Below are 21,531 nucleotides of genomic sequence, written 5' to 3'. Positions count from 1 at the left end.
CTCCTGCGCTCCAAATCACTCCGCCCTGAACAGCGAGTGCCCTCTGGAGGGTGCGCACTCCGGCCCTGCGCAGCTCACAGAGCGCGCGAGTGAAGTGCACGAGCAGTGATTCGGGACTGAGCCACTGTGTGTGTGATCCCAACGCCAGCGAATCAGGAAGGTGGATGTCACAGTGACGTTGTCCAATGACGACGTCAGCTAGAGCTCAGCACAGCGTTTCCTCGTTCCTCAATGTTTACACAGCACCGGATCAGATACGAACTGGGTTGAATACGTGGGCCCTGGCGGATTCAAGTTGTTCCGCCTGTGGAGTCGTTTCCCGGCCTTTTAATGTGCACGGACAGTGCATCCGTGACGAAAATGAGACGGATACGGTCTAATGTAAACACCACCTCAATGACTACGTTTACATGCACGTCCAAATCGAGCTGCTGTTGGTAATCGAGCAAAGGGTCCCAGCAGGGGTGCCAGAGAAATCCAATCCTACATGTACAAGTGAAATCGGGCTATTGTGCAAGGTGCATTGTGTACCCGAGCCACACGTGGCGCTACACGCCCCATCGTGTTGGTACACTTCCGGTTGTCGTCATGAAGAAGAGCTATAGTGTTGCCAGATACTGCTGACGTTTTCCAGCCCAAAACATGTTCAAATCCGCTAAAATGCACTTAAAACCCCCAATCTGGCAACACTAGCAGTTCCGTGTTCAAGCTGTTAGGCTTGCTCTAACAGACTATGGCTACAAACTGTCCTGCGCAGACCACTGTTTTGTAAGACAACTTATTTTGCACAATAATATTTTTCTAAAGTCCATTTTTTGCTTACAAAATTTTTTTTTTTTTTGCTTACAATTTAACTTATGTCTTAATAAACACACAAAAAGTTCAATTGTTTTGTTTTTATTGACATTCTTCAGATGTTGGACATATACACACACACACAAATACAGTGATTTGTTTATGTACACAATTCACAGCTATGCAACAGCTGTACAGATGTATTTGGTGATACAGTAAGTGAGCTAAATTTTAACAGTGCAAACAATGCCACAAAAAGAAAAGATTCATGCCGTTGTCATGATTCGTTATCATGCCGACCGAGGCTGTTGTTTCCCGCTTGTGGTCTCGTCACTCGTCACTTCCGGAAGTAGCTCGACAAGTAGCTCGATAGGGTATACATGCACAAAGTAGCTCGGCAGAAATCGCATAAACTAGGTCGTGTAGCTCGATTCCGAGAAATCAAGTTCGGTTCAATTTCAGCCGAATTAAGGTGTATACATGGCATTTTGAACCTCGATTTCAGTCGAGCAACGGCAGAAATTCGATTCTCTCTATGTGCATGTAAACATAGTGAATGAGCTCCTCTGCATGATGATGGCGCCATGCAGAGAGTGGTGAACATTGTCCATGATTGAGAGCAGTTTGCTCAGGGCCCTTCACTCAGGGTGGAGTCTCCTTAGCTCTCTCCTGACTTGATCTGCAGTGAAGATGGGGGGGACTGGGGGAGTGGATGTGTATTCCATCTGCAGGAGGTGTTGATGGCTCTGATGATGATGTTGGTGGTGGGGGTGAGGGCTGATCTGCTGGTGATGGTGACGAGGTGATAACTGCTGGAGGAGGAGGGGAGGGGCAAACCTGTTGAAGTGGTTAAACTGGTTTGCCCTGTCCATACCCCCATCTGCTGAGCTGCCGCTGTTCTTCTTGCAGCCTGTGATGGTTTTCATCCCATCCCAGACCTCCTTCATGTTGTTTTCTTGCAGCTTCTGTTCCACCTTTTTCCTGTATGACTCCTTGGCCTCTTTTAGCCAGACTTTGAGTTCCCCCCTGTACATGCTTCAGCTCTGACCTGTCTCCGTCTTTGAACGCCCTCTTCTTTTGGTTGAGAAGGCCCTTGACTTCACTGGTAATCCAGGGCTTATTGTTTGGAAAGCAGCGTACAGTTTTTGTGGGAACAGCAACGTCCCTGCAAAAGTTCAAGTAGTCTGTTATGCAGTGTCACCTCCTCAATGTCCTCCCCATCCGGGTCTAACAGTACATTCCAGTCGGTCGTCTTGAAGCAGTCCTTAAGAGTTTCCTCTGCCTCGGGAGACCAGGCCCTGAATGAATGCATGGTGGTGGGCTGCCTCAGAACCATTGGTTTGTACTGAGGCTGTAGGAGAACCAGATTATGGTCAGATCTCCCCAGCAGTGGTAGTGGGATTGCCCTGTATGTGTCGCTTACATTGGCATACAATAGGTCTATGGTCCTGTTTTTCCTAGTGGGACAGTCCACAAACTGATGAAAGGCAAGGACAGTGGAGTCCAGAGTGACATGGTTAAACTCCTCAGAGATCGCGAAGAAAGCCTCGGGGTGTTGTGTCTGCAGCGCTGCTATGGTGGAGTGAATGACGTCACACGCCGCCTGCGCGTCCACACATGGAGAAATGTAAACACAGGTGAAAATGGTGTGTGTAAACTCCCGAGGCATGTAACACGGTCGGAGACTCACCGCTAACAGTTCAATGTCCCGGCAGCAGATCACCTTAATGTTTGTGTGTCCTGGGTTGCACTATCTGGTGTTAATAAACAGTGAGAGAACTCCACTTTTGCGCTTGCCGCTCAGCTTCGCATCCCTGTCCGCTCTCACTGTAGTGAATTCAGGTAGCTCCTCATTAAAATCCGGTGTGTAGCTGTTAAGCCAAGTGTCCGTGAAACACAACAAACTATACTCCCTGTAAAGCCTCTGGGTTTTTACCAGTCCTGCCAGCTCATCAGTTTTGTTGGTTAGTGAGTTCACATTCCCCATAAGCACCGACGGAACCGAGGATTTGTACCTCCACCACCCCTCCATCTTCTTAGCCTTGCGCTTGGCCCCGGCTCTGCAGCCCTGGTACTTCCTCCTCAGTTCCGCAGGAAACTGCACCAAACAAAAGTTCGAGCATCATCTCCTCGGCCAATGCAGATTCGTGATTCATCACTGAATATCACTTTCATCCAATCATCCACAGTCCATGACTGCTTCCTGTTAGCCCACTGTAACCTTGTTTTCTTCTGTTTAGGTGTTAATCATGGTTTGCGTTTGGCTTTTCTGTATGTCAATCCTGTTTCCTTCAGCCAATTTCTTACAGTTTAGTCACAAACACTGACTGTTTCTGCCCATTTGTTTTTCATTTCTTTTGTTGTGCATTTTCTATTGTCAAGGCATGTTGCTTTGAGTTTCCTGTCCTGACGCTTTGATGGTCTACCTTTATGCTTCCCTTTTACAACCTTCCCATTTTGTTTATGCTTGCTCCAAATTTTAGACACAGCTGACTGGGAACAACCAACATCTTTTGCTACACTCCATGTTGAATTACCTTCTTTAAGGAGTTTTATAATCCTTTCCATTGTTTCAACTGACAGCTTTCTTGTTGGGGCCATGTTTCCTGCCAATCAGCCAGGTGCAACAACTCATTAAGGTCTACAAGCACTCTTAACTGAAGACTAATTTGCATATTTAGGCTTGTGTGGGTATTTGTTTTAGAAATGCAAGTTATAGGGTGATTCCATATTTTTCCCCTCATCATTGACTGATTCCATAATTTTTTCCTCTACTTGATCTTAAAAAAGTGCCATTAATTACAACAATTTCATTTAATTTGAGGTATATTTTACAAAGCCAGAATGTTCAGCTGTTAAATAAAAAAATTGTGTCATATCTGATTTTTTTTTTAATACAAAGTAAAACAGCTGAATGAACATCCTCCAAAAGTAGTGATTCTATATTTTTTTGCCAGGGGTTGTAGAAATACTCATATGACAAAATACTATTATAAGTGAAGACATTGGTATGGCAGAATAAATTGACATTGGTTGTGATAAAAATAACAGTATGAGGGATACAGAAATGACCATTGTGCAATAGCAATACTGGTTTATTGAAATAATTGTTAGTATCCCCAAGTTTTACCCCAAACACCCACCACTGACCTACCAATTAACAATGGATTATCAGAGGAAGGTGTAGCCAATCCAGCACTACACGTAAGACTAATCTAATTCTTTACAATTAAATTTACTTTGAAACAAAGAACAAGCAAACTAAAACCAAGTCAACAATCCAACAGTGATTCTATGAAAGAGTAACAACTCCAAAAATGACCAAAAATGTGCCATTTGTATAATTTGGTTGTATATGTGAGATGGGGATTATCCAAGAGCAGGCAGAGAATGGATCAAAAGATAAGAAACCACAAGACTAGCTTGGGGTATATGAGCAGAATGAAATGCTATTTGTGGAAAGAAAGGCTAAAATTAAAACGAGTGGAACCATTAAAGGGGGCATTCTGAGATGCTTTTCTGCTCACCATGGTTGCAAAGAGTGGCTATTTGAGTTACCATAGCCTTTCTGTCAGCTCAGACCAGTCTGACTCTCTCATTGGGAAAAATGCTGCTCACTAATTCAGCAGTTTCTGAGATCCTCAAAACAGCTTGTCTAGCCCCAACAACTATGTCCTAATCACTGAGATCAAATTCTGATATTTGGTGTGAATATTTACAGAAGCACGATTTTACACATCGTGCTGCTGCAGCTATATAACAAGCCGATTAGATATTTGCATTAATGAGCAGCTGATTCAAAGAGAGAAAATAAATAGGAAATAAAGAGAGCAAGAAAGAGCTGTGAGGGAAAAATAGAAAAGCAATGTGTGTAACAAATATGTGCATAGCATGGCATGTAAGACACAGCTTTCAAAATTTACAACACGGATTTAAATTCAAGAGGTTGCGGAGGATATACACTTCAAGACAGTGACCACTGAAGGATGCCAAGTTGATTTATGTTGTTAGGCAATTTATGGTTAGCATGTGAAGTAAAAAGAGTCTGAGCACAAGAGAGAGAGAAATTGAGCATGAGGGAGAGTGACAAAATGAACTGAACAGTGGGGAGATTGTGAGAGAGTGTGTATAATTGTGCATATTTTAAGGCACAGACCATCGAATGTGACATAGTAGTCGAACATGGTATCCTCGCTGCAGGATGACATGGCCGGCAGGTCCAGACGAATGCTGTCATGGCAACGCAGCCAGCTCTCCATTTTCCTTCGATCATCCAACTCGAGGAGGGCACCAACACTCCACATGAGGGCAAAGACATACAGACGCTCCATGTGCTCACGTGTGACCTCAATGCCCTTCTCCTACACACAGACACACACAAATCAGAAATTAGTGTGCAGAAAGAGCGACTGTTACTAAGACTTACTCAAGTTTTTTGAATACCCTATATTTCAAAATGTCCTCAATTTAAATATGCTAAAACTTGAAAATCTAAGCAACAAGCATACATGAATTGACAGTGTTTTTTTTTTTATTTATTTGTGATTAGATTATACAGTGCCCTTCACAATTTTTGTTCCTCTCTTGTAAAGATGAGTAAAGTGGGTTAAAAATAATCCACCTTTTGGTGAAGTCGCTTCATCTCGCACTGAAAAAATGAGAAAAATCCAACGTTCAATTGAAATAAATTTATTCAGAGAAAAACAAATCCCTCATCAAGAAATAATTATTTTTCAACAAAAATACATGTGTTACTATTATCTTAAATCAACTAATTATGTGACTTATGAAGTGAATTGTTTGGACCAGAACTTATTTAGGGGTTTCATGTATGAAAGGGGGTGAATACCTGTGCATACTCCAGATTTGTCACACATCACATCACATTATCTCTAGCCGCTTTATCCTTCTACAGGGTCGCAGGCAAGCTGGAGCCTATCCCAGCTGACTACGGGCGAAAGGCGGGGTACACCCTGGACAAGTCGCCAGGTCATCTCCAGATTTGTCTTCATCTTAATTATTGTTTGTGTCACAATAAAAAACAAAACAATAAACCAATTTTCACTTTTAAAGTTGTAGGCATGTTGTGTAAATCAAATGGTGCTAACCCCCCTAAATTCATGTTAATTCCACCTTGTAATGCAACAAAACGGGACAAACACCAAGGGGGATGGATACTTTTGGAAGACACTTAATTATTTCTCTGAACTGCCAACCCTCTGGAAGACATCATGTATCGTTCCAGTTCCCAAAAAGAATCGGCCCAGCGAGCTGAACGACTTCAGACCGGTGGCACTCACTTCACATCTGATGAAGACGTTGGAGTGGCTCTTCCTCAGTCTCCTCAGACCCCAGGTACAACATGCCCAGAACTGTCTGCAGTTTGCGTACCGGGCAGGTGTCGGTGTGGAAGACGCCATCCTCTACCTGCTACACCGAGCCCACTCGCATCTGGATAAGGGAAATGGCACAGTGAGGATCCTCTTCTTGGACTTCTTGAGTGCCTTCAACACCATCCAGACCCTATTGCTTCAGGACAAACTGAACAGGATGCGAGTGGATCCCTGCCTGGTCACCTGGATCTCCAGCTACCTCACTGACAGGCCGCAGTACGTCAGGCTGAAGGACATCACGTCTGACACCGTGATTAGCAGCACCGGAGCACCCCAGGGCACGGTGCTGGCCCCTTTTCTCTTCACCCTGTACACTGCAGACTTCTGCTACAACTCGGAGCTGTGCCACATTCAGAAGTTTGCCGATGACACAGCCATCGTTGGGTGTATCAGTGACAACAGAGAGGAGGAGCCTGGTGAGGGACTTTGCTGTGTGGTGCAACAGGAACCATCTGCAGCTCAACACCCCGAAGACCAAGGAGCTGGTCATTGACTTTGGGAGGTCCAGACCAAGGTCACGACCAGTTCTGATCGAGGGAGTCGAGGTGGAAGCTGTGGATTCCTACAAGTACCTCGGTCTGTGGCTGGACAGCAAGCTGGACTGGAATTGCAACACCAATCACTTATACAGGAAGGGACAGAGCAGGCTATACTTCCTTAGGAGGCTGCGGTCCTTTAACATCTGCAGGAAACTCCCTGTGGATGTTCTATCAGTCTGTGGTCGCCAGTGTCCTGTTTTACACCATGGTGTGCTGGGGGGGGGGGCAGCACATCCAAGGAGGACACATCCAGGCTGGACAAACTGATCAGGCGGGCCGGCTCTGTGGTCGGCATGAAGCTGGACTCTCTGGTGATGGTGGCAGAGAAGAGATCTATGGACAAACTATTGAGCATCATGGAAGATGCCAGTCACCCTCTGCAGACCGTCATCAGCAACCAGAGGAGCCTGTTCAGTGACAGAATGCTCCTTCCCAAGTGCAGAATGAACAGACTCAAAAACTCCTTTGTTCCTCAGGCCATCAGACTGTACAACTCCTCTCGGGGGGAGGAGGGGTAACAAGAGGACAGAGGATGGGAAGGAGCAGTAGCCTAGCCTAACAATAAGCAATACTGGACAATGTGCAATATAATGTGCAATATAAAGTGCAATATCTCTCCTACCGCCGCCCCCCTTCACCCCCCCCTTCCCCATATCTTATTAGGGCCCGAGCACTGAACGGTGTGAAGACCCTATTGTTTTTCAAAGGATTATTATTATTATTATTTTTCTGTCGCATTTGGCCTTATTTGAGGCATTTCCCATGCACGAAAACTCATGAAATTTGATACACAGTCATTGTCACCGCTACTCAGCCACAGACTTTTGGCCCTGGGCATGGCCCAGGGACTTCATAGCGCCCCTTTTTCCATTTCCCATTGAAATGAATGGGTAGAACTTTGGAATGATTATGTCATAAGGCCTTTAAGTATTTTTAAGTTCGTTTCTTAGACAAGGAGTTTAAGATCGTTACCTTGTTGACAGTTTCAGCGTGAAACTTCCGCCTTCCTCAGAATTGTCACCAGATGTCAGGTGGTGACGTGCCTTATCAGCTGATGTTACGTTACAGAGGCGTGAACATCCTGTCCGATTTGACAGGTAGTTCACGCCTCCTGCTGTCAGGTCGCTCCCCCAGGACGGCGCTCCAGGTGTGTGACAGCGCATATGCTCTCTCATCCCGGTTTATCGTCCTTTCTGCCCGCTTGCGTATCTCCACTGCCTCTAAAATCCAACGCTGGTATCTATTTTCTTCAGCGCGAATGACTCTGGCCTCTTCCCAATTCAATATGTGATTTTGTCGTTTGCAGTGGTAAGAGAAAGAATCAGATGCACGACAAACAAAATCAACAATTTAAACACAGAAATAGCACAGCGAACACAAGATTTCAAATGCCGGTTCAAACTCAGCAGTGACATGGAAAAAAATATGGAAGAGCATCTGAATACAATACAAGAACAAGAGTTCTCAAAAACAAAAATACGTCACATTAAAAAACTGAATAGGCTTATTAGGAAAAAGAAACAAAATAAATGCAAGGACAAGCAAACAAACGAAAAATGGATTTGCAACCTGTCTAAACATACACTAACAACAGCAGAATGCACTATACTCTCACGGGGCCTTAACTATGCTATTACACCAAATAGAATCCCACACGAAGAATTCATATTGGCTACGGAACTAGCATGCAACATGATACAGGACCAAGGACAGAAGGCTGCATTAAGGAACGAAGTAGCAGGTATCCTCATCTCAGCTAAACTGCCACCCAGAAACACAACTAAACAGGAAATGGAAGCCATAAGGACACTCGCAAAGAACAACAAAATAACAATACTACCGGCTGACAAAGGGAGGACTACGGTTATCTTGGACACTACTCAATACGAAAAACAAATGAATGAAATGCTCACGGACCCAAACACATATGACGTACTCAAAAAAGACCCGACGGAGGAAAAGAAAAAAAGATTGAAGCTATTACTTAAAACATTACTGGACGACAACAAAATCGATAAACAAACATACAACCACCTCATCCCCACAGCAAACATGACCCCCCGGATATACAGCACATCAAAAATTCATAAACCCAGAGCACCACTAAGACCCATTGTAGACAGCATAGGATCAGTTGCCTACAACCTTTCCAAGACACTTGCAGACATAATCAAACCACTCCTTGGACTTACGGAATACCACTGCAAAAACTCAAAACAACTGGCGAAAGAATTAAAGGAAATAAAGATAAAAAAAGGATGAAATATTTGTATCACATGACGTCATATCCCTCTTTACAAAAACACCGGTCACAAACACACTAAACATAGTAGAAAACCGGTTAAAAGCAGACAGAACTCTGAAAAAACGCACAAAATTTACAGCACAGGACATAAAACTGTTGCATTTCATTTCGACTTCCACATATTTCCAATTCAGAGGCACAATTTACAGACAAAAAGAGGGATTTGCAATGGGGGACCCGCTATCTGCCACTCTATGCAACTTTTTCATGGAGGATCTGGAAACCCGAGCCATAGAAACAGCACCGGATGACTGCAAACCCATTTTCTGGAAACGATACATTGATGACATCCTCGAAATAACCAAAACAGGCCACACACAACAACTCACGGATCACCTAAACTCCATAGACAAGACAGGTAACATAAAATTCACACACGAAGAGGAAATGGACAAGACAATAGCTTTTTTGGACCTAAAAATACACCACACAGAAGAAGGGAACATTAGAATTACAATATACAGAAAACCTACACACACCGACCAATATCTTCTCTGGACATCTGAACATCCCATCGCAGACAAAATGTCAGCAATCAGAACACTATACGACCGAACACAGAACATCACGGAGGAGAAAGACAGACAGGAGGAGGACCAACACATTCAACAGGCATTAAAAAACTGCCAATATCCACCGTGGGCAATCCGAAAAGGGAAACTACAGACACAAAGGAAAAAAACAAACAAACAAGAAAAAACACCGAAAAAACAAACCGGGGCTTTGTCACACTACCATACATAAAAGGAGTCACAGAATGCATCCAACGATCCATGAGGAAATATCATATCAACACCCCGGTCAAACCATACAAGAACCTCCGACAGTTGCTAGTTCACCCCAAAGACAAAATACAACCGGACAACAAATGCAATGTCATCTATGAAATCCCTTGCCGTTCATGTAACAAAGTCTATTGGTGAAACGGGCAGATGCTTCCATACACAAAGGAAAGAACACCAAATAGAATGTGAGAAAGAAACAACAAAAAGACACACAAGATCTGAAAAAGAAAAAGCATACCAAGAAAACCTAAAATCAGCCATTTCAGACCACTGCAAACGACAAAATCACATAATGAATTGGGAAGAGGCCAGAGTCATTCGCGCTGAAGAAAACAGATACCAGCGTTGGATTTTAGAGGCAGTGGAGATACGCAGGCGGGCAGAAAGGATGATAAACCGGGATGAGGGAGCGTATGTGCTGTCACACACCTGGAGTGCCGTCCTGGGGGAGCGACCTGACAGCAGGAGGCGTGAACTACCTGTCAAATCGGACAGGACGTTCACGACTCCATAACGTAACATCAGCTGATAAGGCTACCACCTGACATCTGGTGACAATTCTGAGGAAGGCGGAAGTTTCACGCTGAAACTGTCAACAAGGTAACGATCTTAAAATCCTTGTCTAAGAAACGAACTTAAAAATACTTAAATAGTCAGACATAATGAACTTACACTACATGTCATAAGGCCATTTGGAGTGAAATTACACATGGTCATTTTTAACGGACTTCTCCTAAACGGTTCATCAAATTCATGTCAAACATGATGGCAAGACATTTCCATCCAAGATGGGGCCGCAGACGGCTGCCACGGGACTTTGCTCTCTCGTACTTTCTATGTCTTTGTGTAATTGTTGTGTTAATTCTTCTCCGTGCTTCACGGAATGCTGCGCTGAGGGTTTTTTTTAATGCCTACACAGTCCGGTCCTGATAGGAGCGAAATGTGTGGGTGTTTTTTCCTCCCATCTCTCATTTTCTCAGCCTCTCCCTTCCTGACAAGCCTCTCTCCTGCTTTGCTTCTGCGGACTCGTCTTGTCTGAGAGACCCTTCCTGCACTGCTCTCCGAATCGAAATTATGGATCTGATCAACTGGTCACTTCACGCAATTGACACAATCTTCTCGACTCGAAGTTTAGGTTCGGGGGAACCTGTTTGTCCTGCCGGAACGTTTGCAGCTGGATACACCATGGATGCCTGGGAGAAGTGGTGTGTGGTGTGCTTGGCGATTCTTTCCGTGGAGGATATTGAGGATATTTACCTATTCGGAACCATGATCACAGGATTTTTGCTGATTGGACTTGGCATTGCCCTGGTGTATCGAGGAAATCAGTTAATGGTGGCAGCTGTTCAAAGCCCCACAAAGCTGCCTGATATGATCGAAGCGGTGGGCAGAGCCGTTAGCGCTCAGACTGTAGCTGTTCAGAACTTGAATCGCAACTTAGATAACATCATGGAGAAGTTGATGGCTTTGCAAAGAGAAATGGATCGTTTTGGTGGCCAGAATGGACAAGCAGGTTAGGCGAAAAAGGACACGTCTACCCATCTTAAGTCTAAACAAATTCCAATCTTATCTTGGCTCTCCCAGCCAGCACTGCCTCAAGGCCGTTGCTGTAGAAATGCAATTTTCCCCCTGGAGTTCATTGCAGTGAGACTCTCTCTGTGTGTTTTTTTTTTCCTTCTATATTTTTTTTCTGTCTGTACTATGAAAGCTAAGTCGAACCGGAGTCAAATTCCTCGTGTGTGTAACATACCTGGCAATAAAGTGCTTCTGATTCTGAAGATATTGCTAAAGTTGAATTGCTAAGGGATTTTTGATATGCTGTTTGATATGCTGTAATATGTTGAAATATTATAACATATAATATGCCAAGATATTGCTGAATGTTGAACTCGATATCTTGTAATATGATTATGATACTCTTTAGCTGTTATGGGCCTGTCTGGTATAGCGCCACCAACTGGCCAAGGAAAGAACAGGGTTTTATGTGTGTTTTGACACATGATGAATTTTAACATGCTCCTCCTGGACGGTTCATGAGATTCATGTGAAATTTGTTATACATGATGCCAAGATGTCGCTGATATTAAATTGCGAAGGGATTTTTGATATCTTGTAATTTGTTGAAATGGCCTTATGATTTTAATATCTTGCCACAAACAGGAAACGTGTCAGAAAGCCACAGTGCATTGACTGTATGGTCGGACACTTCTTACTTCAATAGATATTATGATTATTATGATAACCTGACGCCCAATGGGCCTGCCTGTTATAGCGCCACCATCTGGCCAAGCAGGAAATGTGCCAGAAATTGGCAATGCCTTAACTGATTGATCTGACACTTTACAAAATATTGTGTATTATGATTGTGATGATATTCACATGTGTAATTCAGATGCCTAGCACAGCACCACCATCTGGCCAAGCAGGTAACGGGGAAAAAATGTTCAATTCATTGATGGATTGATCTGAAACTTTACAAAATATTGGACATCGTGAGTCTGATGATATAACATATACAATTCTGTGCACACTCATACACACACAGTCATTTATTTTCAAGATGGCAGCGCGCGTGGTTGCAGCGGCTTACGGCTCTCTTTTTCAGTGCTCTCCTCCAAACTACAGGACTGCCTCCAAACTACAGGACTGCTTTAATTGGACAGATTGGGACTTATTTGAACACCAGGAGCTGGAGACATTCACAGGAACGGTACTGGACTTTATCAAGTTCTGTATCGGAAATGTGACGGTGAATAAAAACATCCGGGTCTTCCCAAACCAGAAACCCTGGATGACCAGCCAGGTCCGCTCACTCCTCAGGGCTCGCGACGCTGCCTTCAGGTCAGGTGACAGAGCTCTGTACGGTGCCGCTCGAGCTGATCTGAAAAGAGAAATTAAAAAAGCCAAGGCGGACCATAGGCTGAGTATAGAGTCCCACCTGCGTATAGAGTCCCACCCAACAACATACGGGAGGTGTGGCGGGGCATACAAGACATCATGAACTTCAGGGACTGTGATGCATCAACAGGAGACTGGAGTGTGCCGCTGGCAGAGGAGCTAAATTGCTTCTTTGCTCGCTTTGAAACATCTCAGCAGCACTCATCTGCTCCAGCCCTGCCCCCACCACCACACAGTTCGTACATCACCCCATTCACTGTACAGGAGCACGATGTCAGACGGGTGCTCCTGGCAGTGAATCCCAAGAAAGCTGCCAGCCCAGATGGAGTACCTGGTAAGGTGCTCAGAGCATGTGCCCACCAGCTCGCCCCACCTTCACCTGGATCTTTAACCTCTCCCTGGCTCAGGCAGTCATCCCGCCCTGCCTAAAATCAGCTACAATAATCCCGGTGCCGAATAAGTCTCCCGTCACCAGCCTGAATGACTACAGTCCTGTGGCCCTCACTCTGGTAATCATGAAGTGCTTCGAGAGACTAGTTCTTCAGCACATCAAGGACCACCTCCCCCCAGACTTCGACCCCTACCAGTTCTCATATCATGCGAACAGATCCACAGAGGACGCCATCGCCATAGCTCTACACTCTGTACTGAACCACCTGGAGCAGCAGCAGAGCTACGTCTGCATACTCTTTGTGGATTACAGTTCTGCTTTCAGCACAATAATCCCGGACATCCTCATCAGTAAACTGGACACTCTCGGCTTCCCCCCCTCACATGTGCCTGGATAAAGGACTTTCTAACTAACCGGCCCCAGACTGTGAGACTTGGCCCCCACTTCTCCTCCACCCGCACGTTGAGCACCGGCTCTCCACAGGGCTGTGTGCTGAGCCCCCTCCTGTACTGCCTCTACACCCACGACTGTAGTCAGACCCACAACAACAACCACCTTATCGTCAAGTTTGCTGACGACACCACAGTGGTCGGACTCATCTCAAAGGGAGACAAGGCAGCCTACAGAGAGGAGGTCCTAAAGTTGGCAGCCTGGTGTTCAGAAAATAACCTCGCTCTGAACACCAAGAAAACCAAAGAGCTCATTGTTGACTTCAGGAAGCACAGCACCGACCTAGCCCCCCTCTACATCAACAACGTGTATGTGGAGAGGGTCCACACCTTCCGGTTTCTCGGCGTCCTCATCTCCGCCGACATCTCCTGGTCAGCAAACATTACAGCAGTCATTAAGAAGGCTCAGCAGCGGCTACACTTCCTGAGAGTCCTCAGGAAGTACAACCTAAACTCCAACCTGCTGCTGACCTTCTACCATTCATCCATCGAGAGCCTGCTGACGTACTGTATTACAGTATGGTACGGCAGCTGCACTGCTGTAGACAGGGAGAGGCTCCAGAGGGTAGTTAAGGCAGCACAGAAGATCATTGGCTGCCCTCTCCCCTCCCTGATGGACATTTACACCTCCCATTGCCTTAGCAGAGCTAAGAATATTATCAAGGACAGCTCCCACCCTGGCTTTGATCTGTTCGACCTGTTGCCCTCAGGGAGGCGCTACAGGTGCATCAGAACAAAGACAAAACAATTAAAAAACAGCTTCTTTCCAAAAGCCATAACTGCCCTGAACTCGGATATGCTCTGACTTTATAGTCTATTTATTTTACTATTTTACTATTTACTAATTTATAATGTGCAGCACTTTATAAGGTGACTCTCTCTATGCAATACTTTTATAATGTGCAATACCTCACTCCATAATGTGAAATGCAACACATTCACCTCAGGACTGTGCACCTTACACACAACACATACACCTCAGGACTGTGCACCTTACACACAACACATACACCTCAAGTCTGTGCATAAAATATTACACATTATGAAGTATTGCAAGGTAAGGTAAGGACCTTCCTTGCAATACTTCATAATGTGTAATATTTTATCTTATAATGTGACTATCTCGTGCAATAATTTATAATGTGACTGTCTCTGTGCAATACTTTATATGTGCAATACCTCACTCCATAATGTGTAACACAACACATACACCTCAGACTGTGCACCTTACCCCCCTTACACCCCCCTTTCCCCCCCTTCCTCTCTCTCTCTCTATACGCTGTTTGCACTGTTATTGGAGATGCTTTAATCTCATTGTACATGTGTATAGTGACAATAAAGGCATTCTATTCTATATGCATATTTATGCATACACACTCTCACAAGTATGCACTCACATGCACACGCAACATCTATGAGCACACTCACTCTCACACACACACCTCTCTCTCTCTGACAAACAGACACACACACGCGCGCACACACACACACAATAATAGCAGAGCTCCATACCTAAGAAAAAATGGTAAACCTGTCGAGTCGATTTTTTGTGGTTTGTCCGTGTACGTGTACCACCAGTCATACACACCGCCTAGTGGCAGTCCTCTCAATAACTGCTGGCAACCGGTGATTTTGCCGCCTGCAAACGCTCCATTGCCAGCTACTCACAGTGGTTTTTCAAAGAATTGAAATTCATAAGTTTTTACTTCATAATTTATACTTCATAAAAATAAAATTTTGCATTCAGGATCACTCAGAATTCACCATTTAACATTTACATTTTCAAGTTTTTTCCGGGGGAGGACCCCCGGATCCCCCTCTTTTTTATACATCGCGGCAGTGCCTAACGCAGCCTCCGCTCAGCTTACGCTTAACACGGATCCCAGGCGTCCACTATTTAGTGGAATTCCGCTATTTTTCTAGCCAAAGTGTTGTTTTTTTTAAATCTCTTGTATATCCGTTAAAAATATACATGTTTAAGTAAAATGACCAGCAGAATACGTTCTGATTTGGTTTGCTTGTTTAGCGATGTTTTCGTCGGCTTCGTTTGTTCTCGTTGACATTCGGGAACACTCAGAAGTTAAATTGATGTAAATAATGCGAGACTGTACGCGATAGAACGAGAAAACAATACGGCTGTGCCCATTTGTTAAAAAACGTGTTTTAACGCCGTTCGTGCTTTTGTTTCTAATGCGTTGAACTTAATTCAATATGTTGTGGAAATCGTAGTTGCGCTTAGCCAGAGAAGTTGTTGAATCCAAGAAGAGATTAATGAATGTGGTGAATACAGAACTTGAAACAAAAGCTCATGTGAACAGAGTAGCCAAGAAACTATCCAAAAGAGCACTGCAGAAACATCAGAAAAAGCAGAAGGAAAGATCAGAGAAACAAAAGCAGAGAAAACTGGAGGAAAGATCACAGAATGCACCCCAGAAAAGAGCATTAAATTCCTCTGCAGTGAAACCTTTCAAAAAGAGAAAGGTTTAAATCAAATATCTCCAATATTTGCTGTACATATGTATATATCTAATATTACTGAATCATTGATTTTTTTGCTCATATTCATGATTTTTGAAAAATGAATGTGGCTTATATTAGACTAGTATTGACATTAACTCGAAACAAAAAAAATAAACAAATGAGATGAACTATGGACACTGTTATATTATAACAAAATCAGTGGAATATTTAGGCAAGTATATTCTTCAAAGCTACATTTTCGTCTAATTTTTATAAATTTTTTTTGCCACTTATGTCATAGATTACAAAATATGGCATCCAGTAGATACACATTATTGTTAAATTCTGTTGCTTTTCTATGTTAAATCTATGTAAAAACCATGTTCTATAGTATCTTTAAATGTTAAAATCTCAACAGCTTCAGGGGGCTTTGCCCCCTGTACCCCCAGGAGGGGCGCTGCCCCTGCACCCCGCAATGGGCTTGCAGCCCCTTTGACCCATGCTGATAGTTTCTTACATTCCTCTATTTTTTTTCAATTACTGCTGGGATCCCTGGCTTAACCTCTGCCTACTACTCTTTTGGCCCTTTTCCACTACCCTTTTTCAGCTCACTTCAGCTCGCTTCAGCTCACTTCAGCCCGACACGGCTCGCATTTCAACTACCTCAGAACAGCACGACTCAGCTCGCTTCAGCCCTACTCAGCACCCAAAACTCGCACGGTTTTGGAGTGGGGCTGAAGCGAGCCAAACCGAGCCGAGTGGGGCTAGGGGCGTGAGGAGACACTCCCCTGTGCACTGATTGGTGAGGAGGAGTGTCCTCACATGCCCCGCGAGCACGCTGGGATCTGTAAACACCGTAAACCCAGAAGAAGAAGAATTACGAGAATTTCTGAAGCCTTATGCACCTCGCCTCATCTATACGCTCTTGCCAGTATCTGTTGGCGTTGTCGGTGACAACAAGCCACAGCACCAAGGCCAGCAACACTAACGACTCCATGTCCTCCATGTTTATTGTTTACCATCCGGGTTGTGAGACTACCGCTTAAAAGGTCATTGATGTCACCGTTTGCGCCGCCTAACAACATCACGTGACATCCACCCACTTTCGCTAACAATGTGTCCACCCACTTCCAGCCAGCACAGTTCAGCATGGTTGTAGTCGAAATGCAACTCCAACAGCCCCACTCAGCACGACTCAGCCCAACTCAGCACGGCACGGCTCAGCCCAACTCAGCCGCGTTGGTAGTGGAAAAGAGGCATTTCTTACTTGCCCCTTTCTCAGAAATATATTGAGAGGGCTGCAGTGGTCAGTGTTAGTCATTACCAGTCATACACACCGCCTAGTGGCCAGTGTTAGTAATTACCAGTCATACACACCACCTAGTAGTCAGTGTTAGGGCCAATTTATGCTGACAACCCAGTCCTCGCAGATGGTGTCGCAGATAGCGTCTGCGAAGCCCCCCCCCCTTCGCAGATGCTCTGCGTGCACCTCCCAAAAATTGTGACCACCGCAGACAGTGTCGCAGACAAGAGGGCTCTGATTGGTCCATTCTACATCCACTGTACACCAGTGGCGGCTGGTAGTCTTTCAAAGAGGGGAGGCTGGTCGGTTACGATATTTCCAGATTTTAAAAGAAAAAACATAAATTTTGCCCATACTCTTGCCTCTGATCTGGCTGATTGTTGGCAGGGTCACAAACTGTGAAATAACAGGTTCTTTTGGCCCATTAGCCTACTGTCCAATATGGTGATGATGGTGGTGTTGGGGGGGTATATTTTAACATTTTATATTTTAAAATTGTGGCATGTTGTTTAAAAATTGACCTCGGCTGTGTTTTTGTTTAAAAATGTTTTCCAAATTGTAGCGGTGTTTAATTCATATCCAGAAAAACATATATTCCAATATAATATACTCAGCATAAACATTTTAAATAGATTCTATATTTTTGTCCATCCATGACATATTACTAAAGTAGCCTATTTACTGTTGTTGGTGTGGGTCACTTGCTGTTAGCCAATTCACTTTCTCGTACCAGGAGAGCTGAAAGGAACGAGTATTATTCCCTACCTTTTTCACCAAGTCAGTTTGAGGCGTTGGTCTACGCTGCTCTTTAATTTTAATTTTTTCCTCGAAAGGAAGACTGGCAAATGGCTTCGGCAAAATTAAATCAGCAATGCTTGGCATCCGTGCGCAGCTTTCTTGCTAGCTGACTAGCCCCCTCAAGTTCAAGTTCAGTCACTCAAATAAACAAAATTTCTGGAACTAAGATAGCAAACTTGACACTATATTTACACTTTATTTACAATGAAAATATATACAAACTAAAAAAGCTGGTAGAAACCGTATGTAATGAATGAAATCGAAATGTAAGCAGATCTCTTACAATACACCACAGCACTTGCGAATCCGCATGGGACTGAACTGATGTTGCCAGATACTGCTGACGTTATCCAGCCCAAAATATGTTCAAACCCGCCAAAATGCACTTAAAACTGCCCAAACTGGCAACACTGTGCTGCCTGTCTATAGTTGAAACGAGCTTTCAATCAAAGAAAATATCCGGCCGCTTTCACCAATCACCAGTCTCCTCGCGGAAACTGCCATGTCCCTCCCATGTGAGGCTCGGAGTCCGTAGGCGGGCATTTCCGCAGTATTTGTCCAATAACCGTCTTGCATTTTGAGATTGAAAAGCGCATAGCTCCCAAATGCCATTGAAGTCCATTGAGGCTGGGAGTCCGTGAGACTCCGTGGGCGGGCGTTTTCACAGTATTTGTCCAATAATCGTCTTGCATTTTGAGATTGACAAGCACATAGCTCCCAATCCACTGAGGCTGGGCTGCATCGCGCTGTCACGAGGGGGAAATACTCACGCACACATTAGGCGACCTGGGGAAAGTTATAAGGGAATGATTTCGCACTGTAGTTGGGTTGAGCACATATATTTCTATGATTCTGGATCTGAAATAGCAATGTTATAAGGTCGGCTATAACATAAGCCTAGCACAATTCATCCTACACGATGTTCATCATTTTTAGAGGAGGCTGAGCCTCCCTCGTTGTCTTAGAGCAATCGCCCGTGCTGTACACGCACTTCCGCTTCCCTGGTTTGTTTTGTTTTCACGACCACCATTTTTAAAAACACGAGCGAAGATGGAGCAGCACGAAGAGCAGTTGATCGAGGAAGTGATTTCTAGATCCTTCAGCTGCATCTCGATCAAAGTGCAAACTCGTCCAGTCGCCATTGTTTTTGGTGTTGAATGACCTGTTGCTCAGTAACCGGAGGACTCCACTAACCACACCCACCAACTACTCCTAGCGATTTTGCGACTTCGCGCCCCCTTGCGTTGTGGCGGTGAATAACATCACGCACGCCTATACACGCCTATACTCCCCGCTCAACGATAAATTACAACTGTCTGCGAAAAGCTATCTGCGAAAGCCTTGTCGCAAGAGCATGCAGAGGCCTTTAGTCATTACCAGTTACACACACACCGCCTAGTGGCCAGTGTTAGTAATTATCAGACATACACACCGCCTAGTGGTCAGTGTTAGTCATTACCAGACATACATATCGCCTCGTGGTCAGTAATGCCGCTTTTCCACTACAAACGCGGCTGAGTCGGGCTGAGCCGTGCCGTGCTGAGTCGAGCTGAGCGGGGCTGTTGGAGTTGCATTTCGACTACAACCGCGCTGAACCGTGCTGGCTGGAAGTGGGTGGACACATTGGGTGGAGTTAGCGAAAGTGGGTGGACGTCACGTGATGTCGTTAAGCAGCGCAAACAGTGACATCAGTGAGCTTTTAAGCGGTAGTCTCACGACCCGGATAGTAAACAATAAACATGGAGGACATGGAGTCGTTAGTGTTGCTGGTCTTGGTGCTGTGGCTTGTTGTCACCGACAACGCCAACAGGTACTGGCAAGAGCGTATAGATGAGGCGAGGCGCATAAGGCTTCAGAAATTCTCGTAATTCGTAATTATTATTCTTCCGGGTTTATGGTGTAGATCCCAGCGTGCTCGCGGGGCGTGTGTGGGCATGTGAGGACACTCCTCCTCACCAATCAGTGCACAGGGGAGTGTCTGCTCACGCCCGGTTTGGCTCGCTTCAGCCCCACTCCAAAACGGTGCGAGTTTTAGGGGCTAAGCAGGGCTGAAGCGAGCTGAGTCGTGCCGTTCTTTGGTAGTCGAAACGCGAGCCGTGTCGGGCTGAAGTGAGCTGAAGCGAGCTGAAGTGAGCTGAAAAAGGGTAGTGGAAAAGGGCCATTAGTCATTACCAGTTACACACACACCACCAGGGTGGCACGGTGGTGTAGTGGTTAGCGCTGTCGCCTCACAGCAAGAAGGTCCTGGGTTCGAGCCCCGGGGCCGGCAAGGGCCTTTCTGTGTGGAGTTTGCATGTTCTCCCCATGTCCGTGTGGGTTTCCTCCAGGTGCTCCGGTTTCCCCCACAGTCCAAAGACATGCAGGTTAGGTTAACTGGTGACTCTAAATTGACTGTAGGTGTGAATGTGAGTGTGAATGATTGTCTGTGTCTATGTGTCAGCCCTGTGATGACCTGGCGACTTGTCCAGGGTGTACCCCGCCTTTCGCCCGTAGTCAGCTGGGATAGGCTCCAGCTTGCCTGCGACCCTGTAGAAGGATAAAGCGGCTAGAGATAATGAGATGAGACACACACCACCTAGTGGCCAGTGTTAGTAATTACCAGACATACCGCCTAGTGGTCAGTGTTAGTCATTACCAGTTACACACACACACTGCCTAGTGGCCAGTGTTAGTAATTACCAGTCATACACACCACCTACTCTAAATTGACCGTAGGTGTGAATGTGAGTGTGAATGGTTGTCTGTGTCTATGTGTCAGCCCTGTGATGACCTGGCGACTTGTCCAGGGTGTACCCCGCCTTTCGCCCGTAGTCAGCTGGGATAGGCTCCAGCTTGCCTGCAACCCTGTAGAACAGGATAAAGCGGCTAGAGATAATGAGATGAGAGATGAGACACACCACCTACTGGCTAGTGTTAGTCATTACCAGTCACACACACCGCCTACTGGCCAGTGTTAGTCATTACCAGTCACACACACCGCCTAGTGGCCAGTGTTAGTAATTACCAGTCATACACACAGCCTACTGGCCAGTGTTAGTAATTACCAGTCACACACACCGCCTACTGGCCAGTGTTAGTCATTACCAGTCACACACACCGCCTAGTGGCCAGTGTTAGTAATTACCAGTCATACACACAGCCTACTGGCCAGTGTTAGTCATTACCAGTCACACACACCGCCTACTGGCCAGTGTTAGTCATTACCAGTCACACACACCACCTAGTGGCCAGTGTTAGTAATTACCAGTCTCACACACACCACCTAGTGGCCAGTGTTAGTAATTACCAGTCATACACACCGCCTACTGGCCAGTGTTAGTCATTACCAGTCATACACACCACCTAGTGGCCAGTGTTAGTAATTACCAGTCTCACACACACCACCTAGTGGCCAGTGTTAGTAATTACCAGTCAT

General features: G+C 45.2%; 1 protein-coding gene across 1 annotated transcript in view; it reads right to left on the bottom strand.

The window, feature by feature from the left end:
• The window catches only part of LOC132886222 (dynein axonemal heavy chain 5-like), a 768,703-nt gene that overhangs the window by 189,808 nt on the left and 557,364 nt on the right, over positions 1–21,531 (bottom strand). Inside the window, exon 46 of the mRNA XM_060920790.1 lies at positions 4,952–5,156. Coding sequence (XP_060776773.1) covers positions 4,952–5,156 — 205 coding nt within the window. The remainder of the gene's footprint in view (positions 1–4,951; positions 5,157–21,531) is intronic.

The sequence above is a fragment of the Neoarius graeffei genome, chromosome 5, assembly GCF_027579695.1.
Source record: "Neoarius graeffei isolate fNeoGra1 chromosome 5, fNeoGra1.pri, whole genome shotgun sequence".
Classification (NCBI taxonomy): Eukaryota; Metazoa; Chordata; class Actinopteri; order Siluriformes; family Ariidae; genus Neoarius; species Neoarius graeffei.
Note: the sequence above shows the minus strand (reverse complement) of the source record. Positions and strands in the feature narration are given on the sequence as shown.